This window comes from Trachurus trachurus, assembly GCF_905171665.1.
Source record: "Trachurus trachurus genome assembly, chromosome: 21".
NCBI classification, from domain to species: Eukaryota; Metazoa; Chordata; class Actinopteri; order Carangiformes; family Carangidae; genus Trachurus; species Trachurus trachurus.
Window position 1 is genome coordinate 34,672,889 of NC_139899.1, and position 14,351 is coordinate 34,687,239.

Here is a 14,351-nt window from a genome sequence, read left to right on the forward strand (position 1 = left end):
GACGTAGGGACGAGGACCCATAGATCCATGACGAGGGCGGGGGCTGCTAACTCCGTCGGCTGACAAAAAGTTATGGTGCGTTCAGGGCAACTCGTAACTGGTGTTTTTCCGACCTGTGAAGTCGTACCAGTTCGATCTGGTACGAGTTCACGGGTCGGAAGTTACGAGTGGCCGTTATAGTGACTTTCACAGGTAAAACAGGTCGGAGAAACACGAGTGGGTTGCCTGGAACGCTACAAAGTCGTAAGTTGTGACTTGAAGCTGTAATTTACGGTTTCAAAACCCTGCCTGGAACGCAGCATTAGCCAAAACGACCGGATCGCTTACTTCTGCTTTAATAATGAATTTAAACAAAAACAAACACACACCATACGTTCAGTTCGCCGCATTGCACAATCCCATACTGCAAAATGTGATAATTAAAGTCCAACCAACCATTCATGGAGGTCGTCTTGTCCCGGTGGCTAACCTTCTGGTTCTGGTTCTGGTTGGCCCGGTCAGGTGTCCATCGCTGGCGCCGCCATCGCCACTCTGCACAAAGAGCTCTCCTCCCCCGTCGCCCCCCGCAGGAAGGTCATCAAGCCCGTCAAGTCCCCCAGCCCGAGCCCGTCCCGCAGGCCGGCGGCGGCGGCGGCGGCGGAGCCCCTCCCCCCGCCGTTCAGAGACGTCAGATATCAGAGTCAGGTCGAGTTACACACCGCTTACACGGTCAGCGAAGAGGAGTTTGAGGACTGGGAGCCTCAGGTTGGTCCCACCCGACGCCCCCCCTCCACCCACCCCTCTTCTTTCTTTCACTTCACCCAACTTAAAGGGATAGTTCAACCAAAATTGAAATTTCACTCATTATCTCCTCCCCCTCATGTGGACTAAGGGCTGGGAGAAGTTTCAGAGTCCTCCGTGGCTTCTCTGAGTTACAGGGGGTCTCGGCGTAGCAGTGCATGTCCATATAACGGTTGCAAATGGATACCAACTGTCTTCGTAACAAAAAGACACACCAAAAAACATCCAAATACCTCCATGCTGCTCGTATGTAATGTCCGTCTTGTATTGAAGCCCCGAAAGGCGAAATTGTCATGAAAAAAATGAAATAAGTCTATATTTCAAGCTTGTTTGTAGCGGAAGCTTCTCGAAGCTCCTCTTCCCAATTCGTCGAGAAGCTTCCGCTACAAAACAAGCTTGAATTATAGACTTTTCGCATTTCAATTTCGCAATTTCGGGGCTTCAATACAAGACGGACATTACATACGAACAGCATGGAGGTATTTGGATGTTTTTTGCGCTGAGACCCCCTGTAACTCAGAGAAGCCACGGAGGACTCTGAAACTTCTCCCAGCCCTTAGTCCACACAAGGGGGAGGAGATAATGAGGGAAATTTAAATTTCGGGTGAACTATCCCTTTAACTGTCACCAGTGCCCCCTCCCTCCACTTCACTGCAGCCAATCACACGCTGCCCTTCACCTGCCTCATGAAGACTCCTCCTCTTCCTGTCTCCACCTGTTGGTCCCTCCATTCTCTCTGCAGGGTTTTATCTGTTCTAACCGGCTTCGTCCCTCCATCCTCACCACCCACCTCAGCTTCACCCTTCACCTCTGTGACCATGTTTGACTCCTGTTGTGTGTTCTGTTTTTTCCTCAGGAGGCGGTTGCTGTCCCCTCCAGAGCCCAGGAGCCTGTTGTCCCCCCCACCCTCGTTGCTGTAAGTACTTCCCCCTGCAAAAACTCAAAATCTTTCCAAGAATATTTGTCTTATTTCTTGTCAAAATGTCTCATTTCTAGTCAAAACTAATCTCTTTCCACTTAAAATAAGACTCATCACCTAAAAATTAACTTGTTTTTAGATCATTTTCACTTGTTTCAAACACATTTTCACTTGAAATAAGTAGAAAAATCTGCCAGTGAAAGCAAGTTTTTTGTGCTTGTAATAAGAAAGAAAAACTTGCTCCACTGTCAGATTTTTCTACTTATTTCAAATGAAAATAGACTTGAAATAAGTCAAAAGTGTCTAAAAACAAGCAACTTTTTTATGTATAATTATGTATGTATATGTATAAATATACATATTTAGGTATAATGAGATTAGTTTTGACTAGAAATAAGACAAATATTCTTGGTAAGAGTTTGAGTTTTTGCAGTGTATTGCCCTCCTTCACTCTAAAAGCCTTTTCTGTGGGTGAAGCGTTGGTCCTGACCCATGAGACTTTGTGAGGATCTTTGAATCCTACTCACAGTAGCTGCGTTTCCATTGCAGGTTTTTGCAAAAAAAAAACCTACACTGCCAAAACTCAAACTCTTACCAAGAACATTTGTCTTATTTCTAGTCGAAACAAATCTCATTCTACTTAAAATAAGACTCATCACATTAAAAAGTAGCTTGTTTTTAGACACTTTTTTACTTTTTTCAAGCAAATTTCCCACTTTAAATAAGTAGAAAAATCTGACAGTGGAGCAAGTTTTTCTTTCTTATTACAAGCACAAAAAACTTGCTTTCACTGGAACATTTTTCTACTTATTTCAAGTGAAAATTAGTTTGAAACAAGTGAAAATTATCTAAAAACATGATCATTTTTAGGTGATGAGTCTTATTCAAAGTGGAAAGAGATTAGTTTTGACTAGAAATGAGACATTTTGACAAGAAATAAGACAAATATTCTTGGGTTTTTGCAGTGTATTTGCAGATGCTTCCATTGAAAGGTGTTTTTGCGAACGAGCCATTACTCTCATAAAGTCTAGTCTCGTGGTATCCCATAAGACTCGTCCTGCGAGACTTCACTGATATGATATATATATATATATATATATATATATATATATATATATATATATATATATATATATATATATATATCATATTATATACTATATATATTATTAGATTATATATATCATGTGTGTCAATAGAAAAGCCCATGAATCAGGGATTTCTTGGAGAGGATGAATGAGAATTTCGCAGACGAACTATGGAAACATAATTTCAGGATGACCGGGGATACGTTTACTGAGCTGTGTGATGTTCTCGAACCGAAATAAGTGTTTCTATAACACTTTTTCGATACTGAAAAACCACCTTATGAAAAGCGTAAAACTGTCTTAGCGACATTTGAGAGGTTTTTTGGAATGTAGGCTTTTCCATTACCAGTCTTGTATTGTGATATTTAGGTTTTGCACATTTCTAGGGGAAATAGAAACTCACCTAGTGTTCATCCTGACTTTTCCACTTGTGCTACCTTGAGGTTGATATTCGTAGGTTTTAGTAAAATGTGTCAACAGTTTGAAGGGATGGACAGCTTCAGTCTCTGCTCTCGGTGTCTGAATGTTTCACCATTTCACGCTCAGGGCTTGAAAAACACAAACGTGACGGAGGGTGAGTCGGTGACCCTGGAGTGTCAGATCAGCGGTCAGCCCGCTCCGGTCATCATGTGGTTCAGAGAGGACTACAAGATCGAGACCTCCATCGACTTCCAGATCACCTACGAGAGCGGATTTGCCCGGATGGTGATCCGCGAGGCGTTCGCTGAAGACAGCGGACGCTTCACCTGCACGGCCACCAGCGAGGCCGGAACCATTAGCACCTCCTGCTACCTGCTCGTCAAAGGTACGGCCCGACACATAGCTTTAACCGTTGACTTGTATGCTTCATCATTTATTTCTTTTTTGGGACAAAATGTTGATTAGCTTTGACCTATTTTCTTATAAAAATTAAAGGGACAACAAGGAGTTTCTCCATCGGCCCCAAAATGGGTTACTCTTTGAAAAATAACTCAAATTTTTAACCCAACAAAAGCGACCCAGAAATTGGGTTGAAGAAATAACCCAAGAGTTTTTAGTGTGTAACCCAGAAAATGGGTTTGAAAAATAACCCATAAATGGTATATAACCCAAACAACCCAAGAATTGGGTTAAAATATTAGCTCTATAACCCAGAAAATGGGTTACTCTCTGAAAAATAACCCATAATTTTAACACAAGTAACCCAGAAATTGGGTTAAAGAAATAACCCAGGAGTTTTTAGTAAGTAAGTAAGTAAACTTTATTTGTACAGCGGCTTTCACAGACCAAGGTCACAAAGCGCTTTACAGTTACAACAAAAACAATACACAGTTAAGAAGTACATACAAAATTAAAGGGACAACGAGGAGTTTCTCCATCGACAGAACGAAAAATTCCGCGACAATAGAAAAGTCTCATATTAATGTGGATGAATCTACGCTACCCACACTTGTTAATGGGCCCATTTTCGATAAATATATCGTTTTGTCTCTATGGTTATTTTGTTATTATTAGTGGTGGTGGAAATGCTGGGCTAGCCGACCAGCGTTTCCTTACTTTCGGTTTCGTGGCGAGTCATGAGAATAACGCCGCCGAATCTCCGTTTATGGTGGGAACTACGACGGTATGTGATCGTCTTCCAACCTCTGACTTTAATTCTTGATGAATGAAAACATGAGTCTGTTTTGCGCCGGTCAAAGAATTTCACGGTGCGGAGGCTCATAAATGTAGTGTGGAAACACTTCGCTTTTCCAAAACTCCTCGTTGTCCCTTTAAAGTTGATGTTGAAGATAAATTGACGACTTCAAGTACATCAAAATTTAAACTGTAGGTGTGAAAGAGTCAGATCATCAGTTTGATCATTCAACCCTCTGTTGTAGTGTCTGAAGAAATTGAGAGCAGAGAGGAGACGACCGTCACTGCGATTGGAATCGCACAAGAGCAAACGTGAGTGAAAAGTCATGATACATTTCCACAGAGTTTCCACAGCTGCGAATTTGTGTGAATTTGATGTTGAGCTGTTGTTCTCCTCCTCCAGCATTACTATGGAGACAAAGGAGCAGATGGTGGCAGAGGTGACTACTACCGGAGAGTCTGCTGCTCCCTTCTTCATCCACAAACCCACCATCCAGAAGCTGGTGGAGGGAGGAAGCGTCTTCTTCGACTGCCAGATCGGAGGAAACCCCAAACCTCACATCATCTGGAAGAAGAGCGGCGTCCCCCTCACTACCGGATACAGGTACACATCTGCCAAACAACTTGATCAACAGAGCTAAACTACACTGCAAAAACTCAATAACTTACCAAGAATAGTCAAAATGTAATTTCTAGTCAAAACAAATCTCATTCTACTTAAAATAAGACTCATCACATTAAAAAGCAGCTTGTTTTTAGACACTTTTTACTTCTTTCAAGCAGATTTTCACTTTAAATAAGTAGAAAAATCTGACAGTGGAGCTTTTTTTTTTTTTTTTTTTTGGCTTTTTGCTTTTTATTTGATAGTGATGACAGTAGAGATAGACAGGAAATGGGGAGGCAGAGAGAGGGGGAACGACACGCAGGAAAGGTCTGCCCGACGCGGGACTCGAACCGGGGACGCCTGCGGCGAGGACTGCAGCCTCCACACGGGACGGCCGCTCCACCCACTGCGCCACGCACCGCCCCTTTTCTACTTATTTCAAGTGAAAATTAGTTTGAAACAAGTGAAAATGATCTAAAAACAAGTTAATTTTAAGTGGAAAGAGATTAGTTTGGACTAGAAATGAGACAAATATTCTTGGAAAGATTTTGAGTTTTTTGCAGTGATATGTGATGTTCTCACGTGCTCATGATGCAGTTAATTAACTATGCAAAAGAAAAACAACACTAAAAAACCAAATTAAATATCATCCTTTTTCTGTTGAAATTAGTTTTAACTTCCATGACTAATCAAGTGATTGATTTGATAGAAAAGTTCAACCAAAGAACAACGTCAACCTGTGTTGTCTTTGGTCTCTTGTTTACAGATTTTAACCATTGTTTTCTATTTGCCATCAGATACAAAGTCGCCTACAAGAAAGAGACGGGAGAATGCAGACTGGAGATCTCCATGACCTTTGCTGACGATGCCGGAGAGTACTCCGTCTTTATCAAGAACCCCCACGGGGAAGCCTCGGCCTCCGCCAACCTGCTGGAGGAAGGTAGCGCAGCCTCGTCTTCAATGCCAGACTTCAGAATGAAGCTTATGTGTCTTTGTTAGACCATTGACTCACAGCGTTTCTTCATCTGTTTTTTTTTACAGAGGAATATGAGGCTTATATGAAGCAGCATGATGTGACATACAAAACCGAAGTGACGACGACTGTGGTTCAGGAGCCGACCGTGATCGTGAGCCAATATGAGATGGAACAGAAGAGGGTGACGACACCCATGAGCTTTGTCTCAGAAACGGTACTTCTGTCTAAAGATCCACAGTTTTGGAATGAACACTGCAAAAACCCAAAATCTTTACAAGAATATTTGTCTTATTTCTTGTCAAAATGTCTAATTTCTAGTCAAAACTAATCTCTTTCCACTCAAAATAAGATTCATCACCTAAAAATGATCTTGTTTTTAGATCATTTTCACTTGTTTCAAACTAATTTTCACTTGAAATAAGTAGAAAAATCTGCCAGTGAAAAAGAGGTTTTTGTGCTTGTAACAAGAAAGAAAAACTTGCTCCACAATCAGATTTTTCTACTTATTTCAAGTGAAAATCTGCTTGAAAGAAGTAAAAAGTGTCTAAAAACAAGCTACTTCTAATGTGATGAGTCTTATTTTAAGTATAATGAGATTTGTTTCGACTAGAAATAAGACAAATGTTCTTGGTAAGAGTTTGAGTTTTTGCAGTGAACAAGTGTCAGTAATGCCAGATTTAAATTAAACATTAAACATTAATTTTTTTTTTTTTTTTTTTCAGGAATTCCTAATTTCAGCCTTTGAAGAGAGGATCATCCAGGAGATTGAGCTCCGTATCATGATGATTACCTACAGGGAGCTTGTGACAGAGGACGGAGAGCTGATGGTGACTGCAGCAGAAGACGAGGCCGTGCAACCGGTGTTTGACACGCCGGTCAAAAACTACAGGATCATGGACGGGATGGGCGTCACGTTCCACTGCAAGATGACTGGAACGCCACTGCCCAAGGTACCGAGTTTCTCCTGCTCACGGGCCCATACCAGTTAGTTGATTTTGGCCTGAACTCCAAGTGACTTAACACATCTCCTATAATCAGATGTGACTATAATAATCCAGTCATTTTAATGAAAAAAGGTCGAACAAATTGCAACAGAAGCAAACTCAACTGGTTTTGTATCCTTAACATGTCCTGAGTGAGGGAAAAAAAGCCCAGAAGAATCCCATTTGGGGAAAGTTTAGAAAAAGACCCAAATATAGCCCATAATACGCCTATTCATTATTTTTCTCATGTGAATAGGGTAAAATTTGTAACCTTTAGATATCTCCTTGAAAATTACTGAGTTCATTACTTACATTAAGAAGTTTTTTGAAATTCTTTGTTTACATGAGCAAATTTGCATACATTTGCATAAATTCCACCGTTTTGACGGCACATGTATATATAAAGGTGCTGTGGTGGTACCAGCATGAAAATTGGAATGAGTTGACTCCATCGGTCAACCGACAAGAAATCACTTTAAATTTCAAGATGACTGCAATTTTTCAAGATGCTGCTTTACTAAGGATGTGGCTATCTTGAAAAATTGCAGTCATTTGTTCAACGTTGACCCCTTTTTTGGCCTAAAATGACTGGACTATAATTTTATATTTAAAAGTTCCTTTCCACTTTGGAGATGTTGAGAATTTATGTTTTCATGTTATGCTCAGATCGCTTGGTACAAAGACGGCCAGCGCATCAGAGCTGGCGGCCGTTACCAGATGGAGGTTCTTCAGGATGGACGAGCTAGTCTTCGCCTGCCTGTGGTGCTGCCAGAGGATGAAGGTGTTTACACCGCCTTCGCCAGTAACCTGAAGGGAAATGCCGTCAGTTCTGGGAAGCTGTATGTGGAGCCGTCTGGAGTCGTCACACCTCAGAGATACACACCACAGCCAGCGATGCAGAGAATCAGGTAAGACTTGATGTTCATTAACAGCTAGTGTGGATTATTCACCAAAACGTGTGAGAAAAAGGAGCCCAAAGTTCCCACACTGCAAAAATTCAAAATCATGCCAAGAATATTTGTCTTATTTCTAGTCAAAATGTCATTTCTAGTCAAAATAAATCTAAATATACTTAAAATAAGTATCATCACATTTAAAAAGTACCTTGTTTTTAGACACTTTTACATTTTTTCAAGCACATTTTCCACTTTAAATAAGTAGAAAAATCTGACTGTTTTTCTTTCTTATTACAAGCACAAAAAAACTTGCTTTCACTGGCAGATTGTTCTACTTATTTCAAGTGAAAATTAGTTTTAAACAAGTGAAAACTGTTTAAAAACAAGTTCATTTTTAGGTGATGAGTCTTATTTTAAGTGGAAAGAGATTAGTTTTGACTAGAAATGACGCATTTTGACAAGAAATAAGACAAATATTCTTGGAAAGTTTTAGAGTTTTTGCAGTGCATCATCATCACCTTCATTCTGATTCTCTGCACCCTCCTCAGGTCCACATCTCCTCGTTCTCTGAGCCGTTCACCCGGTCGATCCTCCAGCCGTTCTCCTGGACGTTCTCCTGCCCGCCGGCTGGAAGAAACAGACGAGGCTCAGCTGGAAAGACTCTACAAACCGGTGTTTGTCATGAAGCCTTCCTCAATCAAATGCTCAGAGGGGCAAACTGCCAGGTTCGACCTGAAGGTTGTCGGCAGACCGATGCCTGAAACCTACTGGTTCCATAATGGTAAGAGGAACAAGGCTCAACATATTCCAGAAATGACCTTTAATCTGTTGTTTCTGCCCCTTTGTAAAACCATTTATTCTCTGCCCAGGACAACAAGTGGTCAATGACTACACCCACAAGATAGTGATTAAAGAGGATGGGGTTCAGTCCCTCATCATTGTACCAGCCATGCCTCAAGACTCTGGAGAATGGACAGTTGTTGCTCAGAACAGAGCTGGACGAACCTCTATTTCTGTAACTCTTACAGTTGATGGTAAGTCTGGAGCAGAGTTCAGACTGAGTCAAGTGACTTCTCTGATCTGTTATTAAATGCTATTCTTATCCTTTTTTTTTTTAAATCGTATTTTACTCTCCACAGCTCGAGAAAGTGTAGCACGCCCTCAGTTTGTTGAGAAGCTGAGGAACATCACTGTAAAGCAGGGCACTCTGGTTGAACTGGCTGTCAAAGCCATGGGAAACCCCCTGCCTGACATTGTGTGGCTGAAGAACAGTGACATCATCACCCCACAGAAGCACCCACACATCAAGTACGTACCCGAAACCTTAGTTACACTGCAAAAACTCAAAATCTTTCCAAGAATATTTGTCTTATTTCTTGTCAAAATGTCTAATTTCTAGTCAAAACTAATCTCTTTCCACTTAAAATAAGACTCATCACCTAAAAAGTAACTTGTTTTTAGATCATTTTCACTTGTTTCAAACTCATTTTCAGTGTCACAATTTTTGCAGTGTATGAACTATTTTCTAACCGCAAATGCTGCAAACAGCATTAATGTAAAACTGTATAGAAAAATTAATGGTTTTGATCAATATATTTGAATGGATGCTTATTTCAGGATCGACGGTAACAAAGGAGAAGCCAAATTCCAGATCCCTTCTGCCTCAGGCACAGACAGCGCCTGGTACACAGCGACAGCCATCAACAAGGCTGGTAGAGACACGACTCGTTGCAGAGTCAACGTCGAGGTGGACTTTGCTGCCCCTCAAGCTGAGAGGAAGCTCATTATTCCCAAAGGAACCTACAAGGCCAAGGAGATTGCCGCTCCAGAGCTGGAGCCGCTCCATATGCGATACGGCCAGGAGCAGTGGGAGGAGGGCGACTTGTACGACAAAGAGAAGCAGCAGAAACCTCTGTTCAAGAAGAAGCTGACCTCTATCAGAATGAAGCGCTTCGGTCCAGCTCACTTTGAGTGCAGACTGACCCCTATCGGTGACCCCACCATGGTTGTGGAGTGGTTGCATGATGGAAAACCCCTGGAAGCTGCTAACAGGTTGCGCATGGTCAATGAGTTTGGCTACTGCAGCCTCGACTACGAAGTCGCTTACGCTAGAGACAGCGGTGTCATCACCTGCAGATGCACAAACAAGTTCGGAGTCGACCAGACCTCGGCCACGCTGATCGTCAAGGACGAGAAGGGTCTTGTTGAGGAATCGCAGCTTCCCGAAGGCAGGAAGGGAGTGCACAGGATCGACGAGATGGAGCGCTTGGCTCACGAGGGAGGACCTGCAGGAGTCAGCGTTGATGATGAATGTGAAAAGACCAAACCTGACATTGTCCTGCTTCCCGAGCCGGCCAGAGTGCTCGAAGGCGGCGTCGCACGATTCCGCTGCAGAGTGACCGGCTATCCGGCTCCCAAGGTGAACTGGTACCTTAACGGACAGCTCATCCGCAAAAGCAAGAGATACAGACTTCGTTATGACGGTATTTATTACTTGGAGATTGTCGACGTCAAGTCCTACGATGCAGGTGAGGTCAGGGTGGTTGCGGACAATCCCTTGGGCACCACCGAGCACACCGTGAAGCTGGAGATTCAACAGAAAGAGGACTTTAGAGCCGTGCTGCGTCGCGCCCCCGAGGCCAAGGCTGCAGAGGTTGCACACGAGGCCGGCAGAGTTGGATTCGATGTCGTTAAGGTCGACCGAGCCGCCGAGGCCGCACAGGACAGGGAAGTCGTCACGCTTCGTAAGACGCAAAGAATCGTTCACGAGAAATCCTCAGAGGAGTCGGATGAACTGAAGAGCAAATTCAAGCGTAGGACAGAGGAAGGCTTCTACGAATCCATCTCAGCTGTGGAGTTCAAGTCTCGCAGGAAGGACGAGTCTTATGAGGATCTGCTGAAGAAGACTAAGGAGGAGCTGCTTCATCGCATGAAAGAGAAAGAAGAGGCCGAGAGGAAGAAGTTGGAAGAACAGGGCAAACTCACCATCCCCACGATCAAACCGGAGAAAGTCCAGCTCTCCCCGAGCATGGAAGCACCCAAGATCCAAGAACGCATCGCTAGCAAAACCGTTGCTCCGATGGACGAGGTCCGTTTCCGACTCAGAGTTGTGGGCAGACCAGAACCCGAGTGCCAGTGGTTCAAGAATGGAGTCGAGCTGGAGAAGTCTGACCGTATCTACTGGTACTGGCCTGAAGACCACGTGTGTGAACTGGTGATCAGAGACGTCACGGTCGAGGATTCTGCCAGCATCATGGTCAAAGCCACGAATGTTGCCGGAGAGGCCTCGAGCCACGCCTTCCTGCTGGTGCAAGGTGCAGTCACTTTATACCTTTTTAGACCTATTTATTTGTCCACTGATGTTCTCGTTGCTTTTGTCCTGAATTATTTAGAGAAAGAAGAGTTCCCGCACACATGGCCAACTTGCAGAATTTATTGTATTGCAACGTTTCGGTGCTGGACCTTTTTCAAGCAAAATTTTTGCTTGAAAAAGGTCTAGCACCGAAACGTTTTTCAAGCTAATTTTTTGCTTGAAAAAGGTCTAGCACCCAAACGTTGCAATACAATAAATTCTGCAAGTTGGCCATGTGTGCGGGAACTCTTCTTTTTCTAATTTGGACTTAATTTTCACCCTCCGACGCACCTGCCTTAGAAATAGATGTGCGAAGATTTTTGTTTTTTCTGTTTTGTCCTGAATTATTTCAAAGTCTCATGCCATATTTTTTGTTGTTGCAGGCAAGGCAGCAGTCAACTTTACCCAGGAGTTGGAGGGTGGCAGCGCCAACGAGAAAGACACAATCTTCACCTTTGAATGTGAAACCAATGAACCCTTTGTCAAAGTCAAGTGGCTCAAGAACAACACAGAGATCTTTTCTGGAGACAAATACAGAATGCACTCAGACAGAAAGGTCCACTTCCTGTCTGTGCTGGTGATTGAAATGAAGGACGATGCCGAGTACAGCTGTGTGGTTATAGAAGATGAGAGCATCAGGACGAGTGCAAGGCTTCACGTAGAAGGTAATCTTTACACCTAGATTCTTCCTATCTACTGTATTACATAGTTCTAATTGGTGGATTGATGGATAACGGCTCTCGGTGTTGTCCTGTGTCTAGGCGCTGCTCTGGAGCTCATCAAATACTTGGAGAACATCGAGGTACCAGAGACCTACGCTGGGGAGTTTGAGGTTGAGCTGTCCCGTGAGGATGCTGAGGGCAGCTGGTTCTTTGGAGACAAGGAACTCTCTCCCAGCAGTAAATACGTCATGTCCTCCCGCCGTGGACGACACACCCTGTCTGTCAAAGACGTCAAGAAAGAGGACCAGGGGAAATACACCTTCGTCTGTGGAGATCTGAAGACCAGTGCCTCACTGAAGATGAAATGTAAGCACCTTCGTTTACTTACCTTAGTTACCCTTGGACTTCTAAATGAGGCCTCGGTGTGTTTTGCCTTTGTGCCAATGTAAAGCCCTTTGAGACAAACTGTTTGTAAAAACGGGCTATACAAATAAAATTGCCTTGCCTTGCCTTGCCTTGCCTTTGTGGTAAATGTGATCATAACAACATGATCGATAAAATATTAAATAAGAAGTTACCACTGGATCCTAAGCTTTTCCTCTTGGGCATATATCCAACTATCCCATATTTACAAAGTAAAGAATCTAGATTAGTAGATATGTGTATATTATAAGCTAACCGTATAATTTCCCTTAATTGGAAAAACGTTGATGCACCCAGAATTGGAAGATGGATTAAAGAGACGGCATCAAACATGGCATTGGAAAAGATAACGTACATTATTAAACGGAAACATCATGTTTTTGATGACATCTGGAGACCTTTTATACGTTTTTTAAGACATGATGTTGATGTTGGTAATTTGCTTCAGCAGGAGGAGGCTCTGAGGGAGTAGATTGTGTGATATAATGTCCTGAGAAACACCCTTGAAATTCAGTATTATTATCAGTATTTGTCTACTTTTATTTATTTATTTACTTATTTATTATTATTATTCCATCCTTTTTGCTTTATTTTCATCTTATTTTTATAGTTTTAATGTTTTTTAATTATTTAATTATTTAGTGAGGGGAAGAAGGGAAGGGAGGGAGAATAGGGAGAAAAAGTTTGCTTTCTTTCATGCTTGTAAGAATGTCCTGTTTGATTTACTGTAAATTGCAAACAAAAGTAATAAACACATGCTTGGAAAAAAAAAAGTGATCATAACAATGTTCCTCTGCCTTTAGTGCGCCCCGTAACGCTGATGCTTCCTCTGACCGACATGACGGTCTGTGAGGGCGACATCGCTCAGCTGGAGGTGAGGTTCTCCCAGGAGAACGTTGAAGGAACCTGGATGAAGAACGGCCAGGCCATCTCCGCCTCCGACCGTGTCCACATCGTCATCGACAAACTGGTTCACAAGCTGCTGGTGGAGAACGTCACCAGAGACGACGCCGCGTCCTACTCCTTCGTGGTTCCCGCCCAAGACATTTCCACCTCAGGCAAACTCCACGTTCAAAGTAAGAGTCGGCATCGGTGTCAGATCTAAGTGACACCACTGCAAAAACTCTAAATCTTACCAAGAATATTTGTCTTATTTCTAGTCAAAACAAATCAAATTATACCTAAAATATGTATATTTATACATATACATACATAGTTATACATAAAAAGTAACTTGTTTTTAGACACTTTTTACTTATTTCAAGTCTATTTTCATTTGAAATAAGTAGAAAAATCTGATAGTGGAGCAAGTTTTTCTTTCTTATTACAAGCACAAAAAACTTGCTTTCACTGGCAGATTTTTCTACTTATTTCAAGTGAAAATTAGTTTGAAACAAGTGAAAATGATCTGAAAACAAGTTAATTTTTAGGTGATGAGTCTTATTTAAAGTGGAAAGAGATTAGTTTTGACTAGAAATGAGACATGTTGACAAGAAATAAGACAAATATTCTTGGAAAGACTATGAGTTTTTGCAGTGACCAAACTGTAATCGTCATCAGAATACCTTCAACATCCCCGATCATCTCATCGTTTTCATGTATTTTTCCCACAGCTATTGACATTTTGGTGCCACTGAAGGATGTATCCTCCATTGAGGGCACCAAGGCCGTTCTGGAGGCCAAGATCTCCGCTCAGGACATCAGCTCAGTCAAGTGGTATCACAATGACAAGCTGCTGGCGCCCAGTGACCGGATCCAGATGGTGGCCAAAGGATCCAAGCAGCGTCTGGTCTTCAACAGGACCTACGCCTCAGACGGCGGTCACTACAAACTGGTCGTCGGCAAGGTCGACAGCAGCTGCAACCTAACTGTTGAAGGTAAGACATTTAGTCATTATGGTCCTACTCTTTGGAATTCCCTACCTCACGAACTCAGGTCTGCTACAACAGTATCTTCTTTTAAAAGCAGACTAAAAACATTTCTTTTTTCACAAGCTTTTTGTTTTTAATTGTTTTTTTTTTGTTTGTTTTTTTAATTTGCAATATTTCCCTCTA

The 14,351-nt window shown here is 42.4% G+C and overlaps 1 protein-coding gene across 1 annotated transcript in view; it reads left to right on the forward strand.

Annotated features, from left to right (window-relative positions):
* Positions 1 to 14,351, forward strand: part of ttn.2 (titin, tandem duplicate 2) — a 254,218-nt gene that overhangs the window by 20,368 nt on the left and 219,499 nt on the right. Inside the window, exons 14-30 of the mRNA XM_083996112.1 lie at positions 502 to 744; positions 1,637 to 1,696; positions 3,334 to 3,592; positions 4,647 to 4,713; positions 4,805 to 5,005; positions 5,803 to 5,945; positions 6,047 to 6,195; positions 6,704 to 6,931; positions 7,631 to 7,872; positions 8,409 to 8,641; positions 8,730 to 8,894; positions 9,000 to 9,168; positions 9,478 to 11,174; positions 11,596 to 11,877; positions 11,974 to 12,240; positions 13,101 to 13,373; positions 13,911 to 14,174. Coding sequence (XP_083852238.1) covers positions 502 to 744; positions 1,637 to 1,696; positions 3,334 to 3,592; positions 4,647 to 4,713; positions 4,805 to 5,005; positions 5,803 to 5,945; positions 6,047 to 6,195; positions 6,704 to 6,931; positions 7,631 to 7,872; positions 8,409 to 8,641; positions 8,730 to 8,894; positions 9,000 to 9,168; positions 9,478 to 11,174; positions 11,596 to 11,877; positions 11,974 to 12,240; positions 13,101 to 13,373; positions 13,911 to 14,174 — 4,942 coding nt within the window. The remainder of the gene's footprint in view (positions 1 to 501; positions 745 to 1,636; positions 1,697 to 3,333; positions 3,593 to 4,646; positions 4,714 to 4,804; positions 5,006 to 5,802; positions 5,946 to 6,046; positions 6,196 to 6,703; positions 6,932 to 7,630; positions 7,873 to 8,408; positions 8,642 to 8,729; positions 8,895 to 8,999; positions 9,169 to 9,477; positions 11,175 to 11,595; positions 11,878 to 11,973; positions 12,241 to 13,100; positions 13,374 to 13,910; positions 14,175 to 14,351) is intronic.